Source organism: Ascaphus truei, chromosome 2 (genome assembly GCF_040206685.1).
Source record: "Ascaphus truei isolate aAscTru1 chromosome 2, aAscTru1.hap1, whole genome shotgun sequence".
Taxonomy (NCBI): Eukaryota; Metazoa; Chordata; class Amphibia; order Anura; family Ascaphidae; genus Ascaphus; species Ascaphus truei.
In genome coordinates this window covers 37,138,381-37,156,890 of record NC_134484.1, presented here as the reverse complement: position 1 = coordinate 37,156,890, position 18,510 = coordinate 37,138,381, and the positions used below count along the sequence as shown (strand labels likewise).

General features: G+C 42.9%; 1 protein-coding gene across 1 annotated transcript; it reads left to right on the top strand.

The window, feature by feature from the left end:
• The first annotated feature begins 2,270 nt into the window (after positions 1–2,270).
• On the top strand, positions 2,271–7,659 carry MYC (MYC proto-oncogene, bHLH transcription factor). The gene is made up of 3 exons (XM_075582085.1): positions 2,271–2,580; positions 4,516–5,223; positions 6,094–7,659. The coding sequence occupies exons 2-3, from the start codon at positions 4,542–4,544 to the stop codon at positions 6,705–6,707; spliced, it is 1,296 nt and encodes a 431-aa protein (XP_075438200.1). The 5' UTR covers positions 2,271–2,580; positions 4,516–4,541; the 3' UTR covers positions 6,708–7,659.
• The last annotated feature ends 10,851 nt before the right edge of the window (positions 7,660–18,510 follow it).

Sequence of the window (18,510 nt, the reverse complement as noted above, 5' to 3'; positions counted from 1 at the left end):
AAAAAATACACTCGCGGCCGCAGAAATAAGATTATGTTTTCCATTCATGGTGTAAAATCTACACACAATGAAAACGCATTTAACTCATTAAATATTGTTTTCTAAAAGAATGCAAAAATAAAAAAATAAACACTGAAGGCACTTTGTATTGGGACAGGAAATTACATTGCAAACTACAGATATATAATCCACACAAAACGTAATTTGGGATCTGATTGAAAGAACATTTCAGTGGAATAAATTGGTTTGCATGGGAATATACTCATGACTGAGCCCTTCTCCAAATACAGACAGTCCTCGGTTATCCAACGGAATCCGTTCTGGAAGTAGCGTTGGATAGTGAAACAGTTGTAAAGTGAGTCCCATGTTAATCAGTGGCGGTGAGCGTTGGATAACGCATTCAGGCGTCGAAAAACTGCCCTTAGGTTTGCATTGTAAAGCGTTGGATATGCCATTCGTTGTAAAGTGAAACGTTGGATAATGAGGACTACCTGTAAGTGGAAATGAATAGGTCTGTGGAAATTAATGCATATGCTGAAAATAGGTTAAAATATGGCATTATTAGAACACTAGAGGATGTGATGTGGTTTAACGCCACCACTCCCATAGGGCAGAGTAACTCAATGCAATCGATGACTTTGAACGAGGCAGGAAAGAGTTAATATTTCTCCATACAACCTGGAGGGAAAAGTGAATAAACATTGCACAGGAATTATCTAACTAGCGCCTCCTATGTTTAGTTTCTTAAAAGTACAGTGCTATAGGACAGCCCTTGGACATACTTGAAAACGAGAGGTAACAACTCTCAAAGTATTGCTTCCTGGTAAAACATTTTATAAATAAATACATCTCTATTCCTGGGAGGAGAACGAATGTAAATCAGGGAAATTAAAGGGATTTAGGAGGAAAATAAAGTGCAAATGTGCTGTTGTTGTCAAGACAATTAACCAATTCACATTCTCCTCCATGACAGATCATTGGGGAAAGACTTTCAGTAATTATGCGGGAGGTCTGTAAAGACAATAAAGATCTAGCAGACATTAATACTCCTGTTAACGCACAAAATAACACGTTAAGTTATCTGCTATACCATTGATTTCAATAGCACTGATGTTAAATAGCACGCCAGCGTTAAAGGATGCAATGTCTGCTACATCTGTATGTACTTTAAATGAGCCGAAAAAAGCTTTTCCCTAGAAATCATACACCCTTTTTACTGCGCATATCGAATGAATAGCGCCTAATCCTATAGGGGTAATTAAAGGCATGCTTTTCCCATATCAGTTATTCAATATGGAATTAGTAAACAGCCCCGGTTTTCTGGTCCTCGTGCCATTGTATTGCAACTCATTCAAAAATAAATCATTCTAATCCATGAAACCGGACCCAAGTTCAATGTATTCCCCGGAAGCAGGATTCTTAGCATCATTTTAGGATTTCAATCCCAGATCCCTCATTTTCAAGACTGGGTAATGTGTATTTTTTTTTTTTTACACACACAAACATGGAATTCAACTAATATGGAAGTCTATTAGCATTTAGTGATGTAAAGGTATCATCTGTATTTTAGTCTTCACATGCATTTATATGCATGTGAAGTATTATTATATATATTTATATATATTTTTTTTTATACATGCATATCAATGCAGGTTTTTTTCATTTAAAATGCATTATATATATTATTTGTTTTACTTGACGTGTATAGTTACGTGTGCTCGTCGTGTAATTCTATGCATTATTTGCCGACACGTTTTATATGATTTAAAATGTTTTTTTTTTTTATGTACACAATGTGTGTGTGAAAGAGAGAGTGAAGAGAGAAAACAGTGTGGGTTTACGTCGCTTCGCCTTCCCCCTAATAATACTACTGTTTACTTCCTTTGCCAACCGGCTTCAATGAGTATAAACCCCGCCGAGCAACACTCCTATTACAGCTGAGCCCTCCTCCCCTCCCCTGCAAGCACTGCCCTCCTCTCACTACTATACTGCAGCAGCAACTGAGTCCCAGCCACACACACAGGGGGGCGGAGTGATTCACTGACAATATAAAAAATAGTCCCACCTCTTTCCACCCCACCCTAAAGCCCGCTTCAGTCAACCAATGCCCTTGTTGCGCTCCTTTCCTTACATCACAGAGAGAAGGGGGGGAGGATTTAGTAAAGGGAGGGGGAGAGAGCAAGGGGCAGGGCTGCGATGCTGCGGAGATTTGGCGGGAAAAAGGGCGGATGGATCAGCGGTGTTGAGGCTATATAAGGCAGTGACTGTTCGCCCCCTGCGATAGTTTGTGTGCAGGGAGCGAGCTGGGCTGGTCGTAGGGGGAAGTGTGAGTCTCATTATCCCACTGCCAGGCACCGGCGGGGGAAACAGCTGCTGCTACTACACACCGGGTGCATCATCACCTCCCTTCCTCTCCCTCATTTGGACTTACAGCCGCCCCGGGCAAAGAGAGGAACATACCGTCCCCCTCTGTGCTGGATAAAGCTTTTATTTCCAGGATATTGTCTCGTTGTTTTAACCAGGGATCGAAGTTTTTGGAAGATATATATTTTTTTGGGGGGGTTGTCACGGATTGCACGGGTAAGACACGTTTTTATTGTTACAGCCTTGATATAAATGAGTTGCATTGTCCTCCTGTCATCCTTTTTTTTTGGTGGGGGGGTGGTAGGTTCCCCCGGCACAGGGGCTGTCTGTGCACTTGCCGGCTTTTTATATGATCTATGCAGGTTATGTCGGGTTTGTGTAGCTGCTGTTTGCTCTGAATTGTGGTTTCTCATTTTATCAGCTGAAGTTGTGTGCGTGTGTGCACACCGCAAAGGGCAGAGCCCCCCTGACTGAGCCAATTGTCTTAGTATTGTATCTTTTATTTCTGATTACTCGTGAGCTCTTGTATTTAAGGAGAGTACTTTCATGCCTCCAGCCCTGTCAGTAATACCCATGTGTGTGCCCCCAGCCCTGTCAGTAATACCCATGTGTGTGCCCCCAGCCCTGTCAGTAATACCCATGTGTGTGCCTCCAGCCCTGTCCGTAATACCCATGTGTGTGCCCCCAGCCCTGTCAGTAATACCCATGTGTGTGCCCCCAGCCCTGTCAGTAATACCCATGTGTGTGCCCCCAGCCCTGTCAGTAATACCCATGTGTGTGCCCCCAGCCCTGTCAGTAATACCCATGTGTCTGCCCCCAGCCCTGTCAGTAATACCCATGTGTCTGCCCCCAGCCCTGTCAGTAATACCCATGTGTGTGCCCCCAGCCCTGTCAGTAATACCCATGTGTGTGCCCCCAGCCCTGTCAGTAATACCCATGTGTCTGCCCCCAGCCCTGTCAGTAATACCCATGTGTCTGCCCCCAGCCCTGTCAGTAATACCCATGTGTCTGCCCCCAGCCCTGTCAGTAATACCCATGTGTCTGCCCCCAGCCCTGTCAGTAATACCCATGTGTCTGCCCCCAGCCCTGTCAGTAATACCCATGTGTCTGCCCCCAGCCCTGTCAGTAATACCCATGTGTCTGCCCCCAGCCCTGTCAGTAATACCCGTGTGCCTCCTCCTGTCTGTGTGCCCCATGCTCTGGGTTGAGCCTCCTCCGGTCTGTGTGCCCTGTGTCTCTTCGGTTGAGCCTCCTCCGGTCTGTGTGCCCTGTGTCTCTTCGGTTGAGCCTCCTCCGGTCTGTGTGCCCTGTGTCTTCTCGGTTGAGCCTCCTCCGGTCTGTGTGCCCTGTGTCTCCTCGGTTGAGCCGCCTCCTGTCTTTGTGCCCCCTGTCTCCTCGGTTGAGCCTCCTCCTGTCTGTGTGCCCTGTGTCTCCTCGGTTGAGCCTCCTCCTGTCTGTGTGCCCTGTGTCTCCTCGGTTGAGCCGCCTCTGTCTATGTGCCCCGTGTCTCCTCGGTTGAGCGGCAGCCTGCTCCTGTCTGTGCTGCTGCAGAGCCGGCATTTTCCTGGGAGGGCTTTGCTGGGAGTTAGAGATGTGTGACACACCGCTCTTTGTTTCAGAGGGAAGTTTTAGGCACTCGGTGATATTTGTTTGCATGATAGTTTCCCCCACTAACGTCACCTTTTTGGAGGTAGGTGACTTTGCACTTGCATTGTGAGCCCCTGTGCAGACATATTTAAAGCCCCGGAGCCGGTTTCTCTTGGGACACTGCAGTGTCTGCAGACTTTTTTTTTTTTATTATTTTAAAGGTGATCTGCCAGATCTCGCATGTCTCCTGCACATTCACTTTATCCAGACGTCCTTTATGGGTGGGGGATCTACAGACATTGAATGCATCACACAACCCGCCCATGGATCTCTCTGCATGATCCAAACCCACTGCTGCAGCTAATTTAATGACCTCTCTTCTGCAGCCAAAATCTGTCACGGTTGTCATTGCACTTTGCCTTAAGTCAACTCTTCCACTATCTGCACAGTTTCCTCCTCCAACGTGTTGGTTGCATTGTTGCCATTTAATCCCAGTTTTTGTTTTTTTGTTTTTTGGGCAATATTACAAGTATTTATCATTTTGGTTTTTATGGGTTCTTGCAGGCAAACTGACAAGTGAGGGTGAAAAAATGCCTCATTCCAGTCTCCCGAGTAGGAACTATGACTACGAGTATGACTCCATGCAGCCCTTCTTCTACTTCGAGGAGGAAGAGGAGAACTTCTACCAGCAGCAGCATAGCCGGCTGCAGCCTCCGGCGCCCAGTGATGACATCTGGAAGAAGTTCGAGCTGCTGCCCACCCCACCCCTGTCTCCCAGCCGCAGGTCCAGCCTCTCCAGCCTCTTCCCGTCCACGGCCGACCAGCTGGAGATGGTCACTGAGTTCCTGGGTGGGGACATGGTCAACCAGAGCTTCATCTGTGAGCCGGACGACGAGGCGTTTGTCAAGTCCATCATCATCCAGGACTGCATGTGGAGCGGCTTCTCCGCGGCGGCCAAGTTGGAGAAAGTGGTGTCTGAGAAGCTGGCCTGTTACCAGGCGTCCAGGAAGGAGAGCTCGGCGTCTTCCCAGAGCCAGCAGCAGCAGAGCCCTCACAAGCCCAATCCCTGCCAGGAGAACCCGAGTCCGGGGGGATCCAGCAGGAACAGCCACGAGTACCTGCAGGACCCAAGTTCTGATTGCATAGACCCTTCTGTGGTCTTCCCGTATCCACTCAGTGACACCATCCCCAAAGTCAGCACGCCTAGTCTGGTCCAAGACCTGTGCCTGGATACACCACCCATCAGCAGCAACAGCAGCAGCAGTGATTCTGGTAAGTTGTCCTTGGCTGGGATGCATTGGCATAGATTTGGCTGATCTAACCTGTTGGATATGTATCGCTAGTAGGTGTTACAATGTCTGCATGTTAATTGCTCAAGTAGACAGTGGCATTGCATACATATGTGGGAATATAATTATAGAGGCTTGACGTGTATGAACTGCTCTCCTATCTATATTTAAGGTGTTCAGTGCTAAAGTGGTTACTGGGAACTCTGGCACTGAATAGCCAAAATAAGAGGCTTGGGGTAATTTCTGTGCATGTGCTAAAGCTGACCCTTCATTCCTTTAACCCACTGTGACACCCTTGTGAAGAGTCCCTGCCATCTCATTGGTGAAGTGCACAGATAGGGTTAACTGCAGGGAGTGGACTCTGCAGCAATGCAGTAGTGGGTGGGGCTCGGCTAGTGAAAGTGTCTCTGAATGAATGGTCTGTGAAAGTTGACACTGCATGCTTTCTAATGCTTTCTAAGAATGGAGATAATGTTTTAGCGTGGCATATGCTGACAGTGCTCCCTCGAGGAAGTGAATGTGCTCAAATTTGTTTGATTTTAACTGGTTTGACTTCCTTTTTTTGTAGTTGTTGCTTTAAATGGGTTTTGTACTTGCTAAGATTATTGCAAATGGAAATCCTTTACCATAGAACACATTAAAAACCATTGATGCAGCAACACTGCAATAAAAAGGCCAAGTAAAGCTTATAAGGTTTTAAACTGAGCACTGAAATCTCTGTGCTGGAGTGTCCTAACGTAGAATTTCTACTGTAGCTTAGGTGGTTTTATTCTAAAGGTAAAAAAAAGTATCGCTATCTTTTAGCTAACTTTGTCTTTAGACATGACTTAACCAGATCTTTTATTTCTAACAGAAGAGGAACGGGAGGAGGACGATGATGATGATGATGACGCTGATGAGGAGGATGACGATGATGAGGAGGAAGAAGAGGAGGAAGAGATAGATGTTGTCACAGTAGAAAAAAGGCAACCTGCATCAAAGAGATCTGAATCCAACACTCATTCACAACACACCAGACCTCACCACAGCCCGCTAGTGCTTAAAAGGTGTCATGTGCCCATTCATCAGCACAACTATGCTGCACCTCCCTCAACCAGAGTGGACTACCCCTCTTCAAAAAGGGCAAAGCTAGACGCCAACGGCAGAGTTCTTAAACAGATCAGCACCAACCGCAAGTGCTCAAGTCCCCGGACATCCGATTCAGAAGAAAATGACAAGAGACGGACACATAATGTTTTAGAGCGTCAGCGGAGGAACGAGCTCAAGTTGAGTTTTTTTGCACTGCGTGACCAGATACCAGAGGTGGCAAACAACGAGAAGGCCCCCAAAGTAGTCATCCTTAAAAAGGCCACAGAGTACGTCATTTCAATGCAGGAGGATGAGCGACGACTCATACGTGAGACAGAGCAGTTGAGAATGAAAAAAGAACAATTAAAACACAAACTCCAACAGCTAAGGAACTTGTGAATATAAACTATAACTTAAACCCTAAGACTTTATAAACTGTGACAGTCTATTTCAAAGTTGTCTCATCTTTGAGACCTACAAGACATTGTAGACATTGGACATACATGCATGCAAAGGATTCAAAACTACACAACCTTGGCATGGTTTTCAACAGATTTTTGCCAGCACCTTAATACTGCCTCAAAATACTTCGAATTGGGAATACGGGATGATGGGACTTATTATTTTTTATTTTTTTCTGCTTGGGGGAATGCATTTGCCAATTTCTTTGTTTTACAAATCTTTGTATTTAAGACATTTATTTTTCTTACAAACAGATTCCTGAAGTTTGGCTCTGAATAGCTCCAAGTCTACATCGTATTGCTGACTTGTATATAATATCCTTAATAAAATCTTTATAGAAATAATAAATATGTATTAATATTCACATCTAACAATTATTGCAAGAAAAAAAAAGCAAACCAGAGTTTCACTCGTTCTCAGCCAGTTTGCTGCCATGGCGCATTTATTAAACTTTGTGGTTTTGTTTATTTAAATCCATTTCTCTTATCAAAGTTGTCTTTGGTTGATATTTCTGTATTGGATCTGTCATCTCAGATTCTTAAGACCTGATGAATAAAGCACTGGCCAACATGTAATTTGTATAAATGTTTGAAATGATTTCCCTTGTGAACACCTTCCCTGCCATAGGGTCCAACAAAGAGCAATTTGTTTGAAGGTCTTTCTGGCAGCAAAGGGGGTTAGTTCCGGTTTCTATATTGATTCTCTTAATGATATTATAACATGCTGGTGCTCTGAAAATTCATCAAAGTTTATTACTTACAAGGCTTGTTTGCTTAAACTAAACTGTCCATAGTGGGATGTGTCCCAAACTGCTGTGGTAGCCTTTAATACAGCAAGCTGTTTGGAATAAGCTTCAGAAAATAAAATCAAGTTAAAAAAATAAATAAAACCTGACTTGCATTTTTCTTGAACAAAACAATTGAACAGTTGGGTATGGAGTGTGGGTGCATAACATTTCATTAAATAAGACTTGGTCTATCAATGAATACAGTACTGTATAAAAGTGTTCATGCTGTGAGTAGATAATGGCCATGTAGACATGTCAACTGGCTGATGCTTGGACCACTCGGCAAAAGAATACAAGTTAAACTGAAGTATGGGGAGGTGAACTGTATTAAGCAATAAGTACTTACAGTACAACACAAATGTAAGTGGCTAGTCCTATACTGCAAAAACCTGTGGGGTGAACTCAATAAAATAAACTACAAAAACACTGCCTGAAAAATAATTGGAAAAAATGAATTGGCTACAAAATCTCCTTTGCTCATTCAATGGCGATAGTCTTTCATATTATTTTTTTTTTTAATGCGCTTATTTAAATTGCTATGTTGGCAAAATCCAAACCTTGGAACACGTATCAATTCCTAACCTTTAAACATGTGGAGGGGGGTGGTGGTATGGTGTTAGCCTGTCATAGGAGATATACATTTTTTTTTTTTATCTTTTGTTGGGTACCCGATCCAAGAGAATTGCATCACCTGCCTGTAGGTACTTTAGTGGTTTGGGAACTGAAGGCTCTTGTAATATCAGTTGGCCATTACATACCATTATCTATGCCTTGCCTACATCCTTATTACCTATATTTTTAAGGAAACCGCCTTGATGCCCAAGATTAGAAGCATGCATGTGCTTGTTCAACCTGAAAATTGCATTTGAGACATGGTAACAACGTTATATTGACCCCTGTTAACCGTGCATGGCAGTTGCCGTGTAGCTGGTGTCTTCTCACTATGCAAGTGGTTTGGGGACAGATTACAGCATTTGTTTAGAATCACTTGACACCATTAAATCCCTTGTGATTTAGGATCACTTTTAAGATCAGTTTGAGATGTAATTGTTTATTTTAAAAATCACTTTAAAGAATTGTGGTGTTCCATGAGCTGAGGAGGCTCTGTGAGATACTACCCCGCTTACTAGTGAAAAACAGCAGCTTAAATGTTGTGCCAAAAAAACTGCCAGTATTCTTTTTACACAAGTGTCAATTTTACCCGTCTACGTCCCTTTTCTGGACCTTGAATTTTGAATCGGCCATCTGTAGCATACTTAATACATGTAAATGGTTATGTATGTTCTGATGAATGCTTTGTGTACTGAATAGAGCAACATTTAGTATAGCTTTACAATTGTCTGTTGACATACTTTAAAGAGGCAATCCAAGACCATATTTATTTATTTTTTGTGCACATTTTTTAATATGGATTGAAGCACGGGGTCTCCGAAACCTATTAATTTCAGCCCTGGGGACCCCCTGCTTCCAGAGATATTTGCCTTCAAATTAGGTGCCGGTAGCAGCTCTCCTTGGAAATGAATGGGTTTCAGCTCTGGATACCCTCTGCTTCAATGCAATAAAAAAAAAATTGCCATCTTGGATTGCTCCTCCTTTTTAAATTGGGAAATGATCATGCAGAAAGCATTGGTTCACACCAATATCTCCAGCTGCGGACACTTGGCTGCTCTTAATGTTATGACCTACCTGCAAACATCAATAAAGAATATCCTACTGTTGTGAAGGTCTCCACATTTCTAGGAGGTGACATCGCTAATTACAAGCATAGACCTTGTTGGAGAGAAATGTTAATCCAGCGATTTACAAAGCAGCTTTGAATGCATAGATACTGTGTTAATATAAAGTCAAACGAAGACATTTTCAGCGCAGTTTGGTTTACCGTCTATCTCCACATACACTTTTGCTTTAAAATACTGTTTAAAAGAGCGCATGCAACCAAGTTCTTTAATTTAAAATAGGGTTAGTGGGACATGTTACAGATAGGTAAAACAACTGCAGCGTTGGTTTACTATATCACAATTCTTGTTCCCATCTCCAGGACATAATTTGGGTTTGAGACGCAATCTATACATTTTCAAAAGTGGTGCAGTCAGGGGGGAGACACAACGTGTATCAGTAAGAAACAAATGGGATGTTTTTTTAATAATAGGTATTGTCAATCCAGATTTGAACCACATTTCCCATGATACATAGGGGGATTCATGAAAGGGTATTTAAGGCAATGGCAGTTAACGCCGATCAAGCTTCAATAACCCCCCCGTAGACCCCCATGTAATTATATGGCCTGTAGCAATGTAGTTGTTGGAAGATGAGTGGATGTTGGGATAACGGTCCTGGCTACAAAAATCCAAGTGTTTCATTCTCCTGCAATTTTCTAGGTAATTTACTAAAGCACGCATGCAATGGCACCTGTATGAATGGCTTACATTCCACTTTCACACTGAAGTAAAGGAACGCCTTAATACATGGCAAGCTCACCTCATTGTTCCTCCATTTACCAAAGTGTGATTGGGTACTAATAATACTAATCATTCTTGCCCCTGGAGGCTGATCTTCTCACAATAGTTGTGCTGCCAGTGTCCCAACACCATCTGCATGCATGCCACTGATTTATAATTGTTAAGCTTTTTGGGGTCCCACTTGTAGGAATAAACCTGTATCAACAGTATCCAAAGTACTACTAGACTATGGGTTGCTGTTGTGCATTAAATGCTAGAAATGTAATATAATTGCAGTCACATTTGTTGTTTCAACAAACTTAAAGCAGCACATGACTAAACAATAGATCAAGTCAATCAATTCCAGTCCTCAAGGGCCACCAACAGGTCAGGTTTTCAGGACATTCCTGCTTTTGCACAGATGACTCAATCAGTGGCTCGGTCGAAATGACTGAGCACTTGTGCTGAAGCAGGGATATCCCTAATACCTGTCCTGTTGGTGACCCTTGAGGACTGGAGTTGGCCACCCCTGCAATAGATCATGTGAAAGTTGTTGCATGTGTAAACTCACAACAGAACGAGTAGGGGAACCATTGAAGTACTTGTCTTTCACTTGGCATATCAGATTGAGACCCTGTGACGACAGCTGTATGTGGGGCTGAATTGTCCATGTCTAAACGTGCATCAAAATACATTGTAAGTAAGGGTGTTTTAATGTATCCTGTACACTGGTATAGTTCTGAGCAACACATTATAATAAAAGTGTTATGAAACCCCTACACCCACTGTGACTGCACCTATATATCATGGGGTTTAAGTAATACCATTCTTCTTTTATATAACTTTGTCAAATTACTCATGAAGAGTAAATAACTTACAATATCTTCCTATAACAGTGTACGATGTAACAGAAATAAAAAAGAAACACTGACAATTAAAGTAAAAACAAATATAAAGAATATATAAAACAATACATGCAAACACAAAGAGTAGCCCAGAATATATACAGTGCACAACATATACGGTACACAACACGTACAGTACTCCGCAAAGTAAGAATGCAGTCTTTTACCTTAACAAAATATTTTTCATAGCAGAGATAAGTTATGCTTGGCATTTCAAAACCAAACATACAAGAAGGTTATGGGACACCACACTTTTCCTTTCAAAGCTGTGAGATAAGTTAGATTTGTTCTCACTCTTTGAGCAGTACAACTCTCCAATAGAATGTGGCCTGTAGAACATGTGTTATTACTATGAATCCACGTTCTGCTGCCTATCATTCTCATTTCTCAATGCTAGGCATATCTCCAGAAGGCTTACACTGCATATATGAGTATATTATGTCCACATGGTGTGGGTCAGATGCACATCGTGAGCCTCTCACTTCCATATTAATGGAGTTAACTGCAGGGTGTGATCTGTTACACTACATGAGTAGGCAGGACTGTGCTGGTGAGAGCAGATCCAATGAGCTCGGAAGGAGCAGACACTTCAGAAAAATGACAAGAATGTTCATGCCTGCGTTCAAAGGACAGTGACAATCATTGAGTTTGATCTTGAGTAGGGGAGAGGTTCTTTCTTTGGAAGCCGGCTTTCATAATACCATGCTGCTACATGTGGTAGAAACACGATAATAATTAGCGTTTACACTGCACATTTTAGAAAAGACGTTAACAGTTCCTGCTTTGGATACATAGACCATTTAATGCTTTAAAGCTACCCTTTAAATGGAGTGATTGGCAATACTTCCGACCATCCAATCAAGTTGACAGGCCCCAGTGGGCTGGGAGCAGAGAGAACAATGGAGGCCATTTCTATACTGCAAAGCTAACCCGTTTGAAACTGGTAAATGGGGACGAAAATGCACAGTGGTAGCAAACAGCAGTTTTTAACTTCAGGACATCCAGTCCCAATTTTGCAATGATTTAAATAGCCCTGTATGTCGTTCTGTTTTGGGGCACTTGGATCACTGCATTCTGTATTCATTTTCGTAGTAGGGCAAATAGGTAATGTGTCTAATACTGCACATGCTGTGGGACAGGCAGCCGGTAGTATGTCCTGTTTCCTTGAGCAGTAGAAAGACCACTGGCAGGTGAAACATCTGAAATCTATATATCCTACAATAAATGACAATACCATGTGAGCACATTCACATGTCCCCTTCAGATATGCAACCCTGCCTTTCCCTATTATCTCTTAGCATACAATGACTGCAGCCAGGGATTCTGGGTAATGATATGCAAACGTAATTATACAATTTGTGTTCACCAAAATGTCAGTGGTCAGTGCTATGAAAATAATAGTGTCTGTGCGCACCAAAAGGTCAATGGTCAGAGCTAGAGTTGGGAAAATTTGTTTTGCAAATTTGGATCTGCCTCGGATCGACCGGTTCCTTTGGTCTGCGGACTAGTCTCAAAAAAGGCAATCTGCCTTTTTCTGGGGTGGGGGGGGAGTTCTGTCTGTAGCCATGCCTGGTTTTGGCTACCAGTCTGCCCTCCCTGACATGCAAGCCCTGGTAACAGTGCAGGCAGTGTCAGGACCAATGATCATGGGTTTTCCCCACAGTAATCAGCTCTCTTGATTGGCAGGGAGGAGGTGGGACAAGGCCTGTGTTCTGCCCAATCCTGGGCTCAGGCCTTGTACCTTCCCCCTCAGTACTTAAGAGGCTGCATAGCTAAATTTAATCAGTGTCTCTTCCCCTGAAAAAGACAGGTACTCACGCAGTGGTGTAGCATGCATTGGCACCCACTGTCAACTCCCCTTGAGGAGTGGGGTGATACCTTTTCCCCTGGCTCTATGAGAGAGCCAGGGAAGAGTAAGGACTGCCTCTGGTGCCCTTGGCCCGGGGTGGGTGTCCAGGGACCATCCTGAGGTTGGGGACCTGCAGTTATACTGTGCTGAAGCAGATACAGTTTATGTGCTGTGTATGCTGAGGAGCAAATAAAAGGTTCCAGTTAATTATACTCCTGCCTAGTGTGCAATCTGTCTGGGGGAAGTGGAGTAGTTCTTCTGCAGGAGACTGCAGCAGATGGAGGCGCTATACCGTCAGAGATAGAGACCAGTAGTGTACCCCAGAAGCCTGTCCAGACGTCCCCACAACCACCAGCGTACCACTAAGCATCCTGTGACCCAGCAGGTAGCCAGCACTATACACCATGTAATGGCAGAATCTCCCAGAGGGTAGGGGAAACAGCATTTCATATCATTGACAATCCCCATGGCAGATTAATAATCCATTGGCGGATTGTTACAAATCCTCACTCCGATTAAATCCACGGGAGGGAGAGCTCTCTCTCTGTGGATTAATAAGTGTATATTTTAAACAATCCGGCAAGAAATTGTGGGATCCGCTGATTGGATTCTTTAAAATCCATCCGGATTTTAGCCAATGGAGGTTTTGGATTGAAACTGGAACACCCCGTCAACGAATTTCACACCGGGGAGCGGATTTTGAACAGAAATCCCGGGAAATTCCGGGAAATGGATTTTGACAGTTCCGCCCATCCGAGCTGTCAGAGCCATGAAGATAATAGTGATTTTCTAGAGCTGCTAATTAAAAATGCAGAGGTCTCTAAATATATGTTTTAGAAAGAAGTGTGTGCCTTAGTTATATGTCGAGTGGAATTACATTATATTTCTTGAACAAGTTAATTGAAGTGTGTGTTTGTAAATCCAAAAATAACTCTTTGTATGTTAAATATTTTACGTTAACAAAAGGTAAAGGGAAAAATAGGTATTATGATACCTTTTATTGGACCAGCAAAAGTTAACAGTGTGCAAGCTCTCGAACGTCACAGGGTTCTTCTTCAGGTATGGCAGTTACAGCAGTTGTACACTCAGAGATTGTGATGTTTGTTGTTGTGTGTGAAAATTGTCAAAGGCGGGATAAGTGACTACTGCTATGGTAATATCATTAAACTATAGCCCGAAGGGTAGGGGCGATCAGGAATGTGTGCGGAGTCAGAGACCCTCCAAACAATCTTGAGTCGTTATGGGCAAGATGTCCATTGTATTATTATACATTATCAAACACAGCAAACATGTTGATATCATTTATCCCACAACCGCAGTATTCCACTTATTCCATTCAGAACAGTTTGAGCTAATATCCTTTACTTTCCAAAACGTTGCTTTATAGTTCCCACTAACTTCAGACTGTAGTGATATACTGTAAATGGCAGATCAAACTCTGGGACTTGAACTGAAGTTTTCCACTTCATAAGTCAGTGAATAAGCCACACATAGAAAGCTGGAAAATGCTTAATTATCAAAGCCAGGAGTTAGATAACCTTGTGTGAGACTCATAACTCTCAGTGACAGAGGCAAGACCCAACTCCAATGTATTAATCCAACACTCTAACAACCACAGCAATCCTCCTACACCTTTCCTCCAACATGCTTATAGCTATACAAAGATGCCTTCTTAAAAGCTTTGGACCCCTGGGAATTGTTAAGAGCATTATGCCTCATTAATAAGGCAGTACTCAAAGATGTGACTGGAGCTTGGTCATTAGATGAGCTAAGTGGGTAAAGTCAGCTGGGAATAACTCACATACAATGGAATTACAGACAGACAGCAATAAACATTGACAAACACATTAGGAAACAGTGCAGCTAGAGACAGCAGTCATCTGACATTTGAATACATATTCCATTTGCTACTGCTCAGACCTACAAATCCCTAAGGTGTACCTGTTCAGCATTCCACGGCCTTCTACCTCCATTATTCAATCGCATTGTCTATACAGAAACATACCTTTCTGCAGCAGGTATTTCTGTAGCTGACAAACGTCCGTGGTCATTACTGTGACGGTAAAATTGTGACTGTAATGAGTGAGACTCACTGCTACCCAGCTTCTAGTTTAGGAATAAATGACAGACCTTATCTTCCAATACGTGAGGATGAATTGAGAAGACTGTATACAACTTCCTAATCATCAAAAATATATCTCAGGAGCACCGTACCAGTCTGTAATTGGATCGTATCTACATGGATTAATTATACCTGTACCAACATTTCCCATCTTGAAGCAAAATATGCCACCAGGACGTTAGCAGGTCTCTGTGAATCCTCAGCGATCACGTTTTCTTCTCCAGTAAGGGTGAGTACATCTGGTCGTTAATATTTGATGTATTAAAGCTTGATTATCGTTTTCCAGTTGTTGTGGGGGAGGGGAGTTACCAATTCTTAAAAGAAAGACATGTTTCAGAATGATGGCGTCCACGTTTCCATCCTTCTCCGAGTATATATCTCCCACAATATACAGCAGTACTCGTCAACTAGTTTTCCAAAATGACTGATCAGCAAAACAAATTACTAGTAGAGGGGCCACAAGAGCCTTGTAATGTCAGTTTGGATACTTTTAAAGGCATAAAAACGACTTTAGTTCAACATCTGTGAAGAATTTCTAACATCTGTATCCTGTGCTTAAAAGTGGGTTTCGACTTAGCTGTCTGAACAACTGCAATACAATTAGGAGAAGACGGACAAAGGGCCACTCCAAGAAAAATATGACCCCCAGGCCCTGATCTACAGCCTACTCTATGAAATGAACATAAGGCCAAAACCTCCATTGATTATAACTGTAACTGCTGACTCTAATAGGCGTCCATACTGGTGGTGGAAGTAGGGGGGCAGGGGGTTCTGCAGCCTCCTATTTCCCCCCGGGTTTAAGATGTTTAACATTATGGTAATGTATGTATGTTACTGATTTGCTATGTATGGTACCCGTAGTAAAAACAGTTCCTGCGCTCCTGGGTGTGCATACTCGCTACTTCCTCTAACACGAATAGATTTAAAGGGGCAAGGCCACCGTGCTGTTTTGTTTTTTGTTTTTAAAGAATTTATGGCTGTAATTATCTTCCTGAGGAAGGTTCCCTTAAAGGTACAGGTTTACTTAGTTTGTGCTTACACTGAATTCTTTCAGCTAATTATGTTTATCTGTTTGGCTAATGATGGTATCATGTTTACTTTACAAATAAAAAGAACAGCTTATAGAAATAAGGGCTGACAAACAGTTTACCGCCAAAAGAGATTAGATAAAGATTGTGAGAAAGGTTTAAAACTATTTTTTTTAATATGTATACTTTTTTTAAGTTGTCCATCAGCTATATTTAACCTAATAAACACCCTTTGAAGTGCCACCAGTCTTCGGGATCACAACAATGTGATTGCTTGGGGTAGTTACCCCATTTTCTTGTTCAGGCCTCCATTGACATAACTGGTAGGGGCTACATTTCTGTTCTGATTGGATCATCAACCTACAGCTTGACGCACTAGCTACGTCATAGGGCCCCTGGTGCGCCAACCCTCATCATGTTGATGACCATATTTAATAAGCATTTTTCTGCCATAAAACACCTTACAGCCCAGTAAGGTGTCTTACGGCAGAGAACGGCTTAGTAATGTAACCCTCCTTGTCCGGCTTCCTAAGGAGGTCTCATCAGTGTCACGGTGTAATGTCCAACTCAGCAATAGTTTACCTTATCTCGGGGGCTGTTGTGGTCGGCTGGGCGATGAGAAGTAGGGCGCCAGAAGCTTTTGGGTGGTACAATAGGATTCTTTTATTGTAGGTTCCTTTGCAAGTGAACATCTTCAAAAAGTCACATAAATACCGCCTGCTATACCTTTTAAATTTCTCTCCTTAATAAACATAACCATACTTTTCTTCTGTATAGTTCACTAGACCAGGGGGGGTGGGTGGCGTGAGATATTCTGGGGGTGGGAGGCGCGACTGTTACAGAGGCCCGTGCTTCCCCGAAGACATTTAAAATAAATGCTGGGGATCGTGCGAGGCGTAATCTCGGGTTACAGTAAATATGGGCTAAGGTCTTTTCTGGTGTTAGAAGGTGTCTTATGGAATAGAAAAACAACACACAGAACCCCAGCAAGCTCTTTTTGGGAACCCCTGAGCCCCCACAAAATGTGTGTATTTTTGTCATATTGGATGTAGCATTGGGCTTCTCTGTCGCTTGTCTTATGGAATAGCATATATATATATGCTATTCCAGATATATATATGCTATACCAGATATATATATATCATAGCCTCTGGCTGCTATTCTTCTGTTTGGCTCCCACAGTATAAGTCCTGGTAGGTACAGGCAATGTGAGGGGTTAATTCCCTCATGAAGGCCTGGCATGTTGTTGCAGCCTGAATACACTGGCTGTATCCAGGGGCGGGCTTAACAACAATCTGAGAGTGTCATCCTGGGGAGGATATTGGCTGAATCACATGCCATTAATGTGATGCCTGTCAGTATCAGATCTGCCCTGTTATGGGGCAGGGTTACTTGCCCACCCCCTGGGTATATACTGACACTCTCCCTGAAGTCAGTAGACAGCCTGTCTCCCCTCCCCCTGTGGAGTGGGAGTGTGTCCTTTGCACCATCAAGGATATGGTCAAGGATATGGTCCTTTGTCCTTTGCCCTTGCTACAGCTGGATGGGGCCTGCAAGGCCTTATAGAAAGGCAAAGCTGTGACTTCTGGCTGATTACAATAAATATCAGTAGAACCGTTTATCTGTGTGGCTAAATGAATGGGCCACTAAGAAGGGTCAGCATGGACCATCCTTGTCATGTCAGGATCCTCGCTGGCTGGAGGCCCTGTAACCAGAGATGAACCACCCTGAAAACCTGTCCTGATATCTCCCCACACCATCACAGGGCACTCAGAGCCTCCTGTTCCAGCCAAACAGGTATGCACCACATCAGGTAGCCAGATGATCTCACATTCAGTCGAGTTCTACTCTCGGCCACTCTATGGATGAGTGTGCTCCATGTCTTCCGATCTCTCACGGCTTCTTTCAATTCTGCTAGGTTCAGTCCAGTATCTTTCTTGATGGTATCTAGCCAGCGAGTTCTTGGGCAGCTTCTTCCTGTTTTACCACCAGTCATTCTAAGCATGACGTCCTTCTCAAGCGACTTGCTTCGCATGATGTGACCAAAGTAGGAGAGCGTTTGCTTTGTTATTTTGGCCTCCAATGAGATTATCGGTTTGGTCCGTTCCAGGACTGCTTGGTTCGTTATTCTGGCTGTCCACGGAATGTGTAGCAGACGTCTCCAGCACCACAGTTCAAATGCATCGATTCGGATGGCCAATTTTCGATCGCTGAGTGTCTGATAACTCTTGGTGTCTTTTGCAATTTTCTTGTTCACGAAAAAGCCCACTCCTCACCGTCTGGTGGTGTCATTGCCAGAATAATACACGGTGTGCTCGTCAGATTATATATATATATATATATATATATATATATATATATATATATATATATATATATATATATATATATATATTATTATTATTTATTTTTTTGGTGGGGGGGGGGGTTGAATCTGTTATTCATGCCTTTTTATTAAATGCTATAACTGGGTTATTTATATATGATATAGTATCCTTAACATTCTTATACTCTAGGATTAGTGAGATAGTTTGTATCATTCATTGATATAGCACACCCTGCCATGGTTTTGGTTTAGATTTTAAGCATAAGCAATCTCATAGGCCCTTAT

Coding starts and splice junctions, on each gene's coding strand:
- MYC (XM_075582085.1), top strand. CDS start 4,542: ATGCCTCATTCCAGTCTCCCGAGTAGGAACTATGACTACGAGTATGAC. Junction 5,224..6,093: donor CAGCAGCAGCAGTGATTCTG/GTAAGTTGTCCT, acceptor TATTTCTAACAG/AAGAGGAACGGGAGGAGGAC.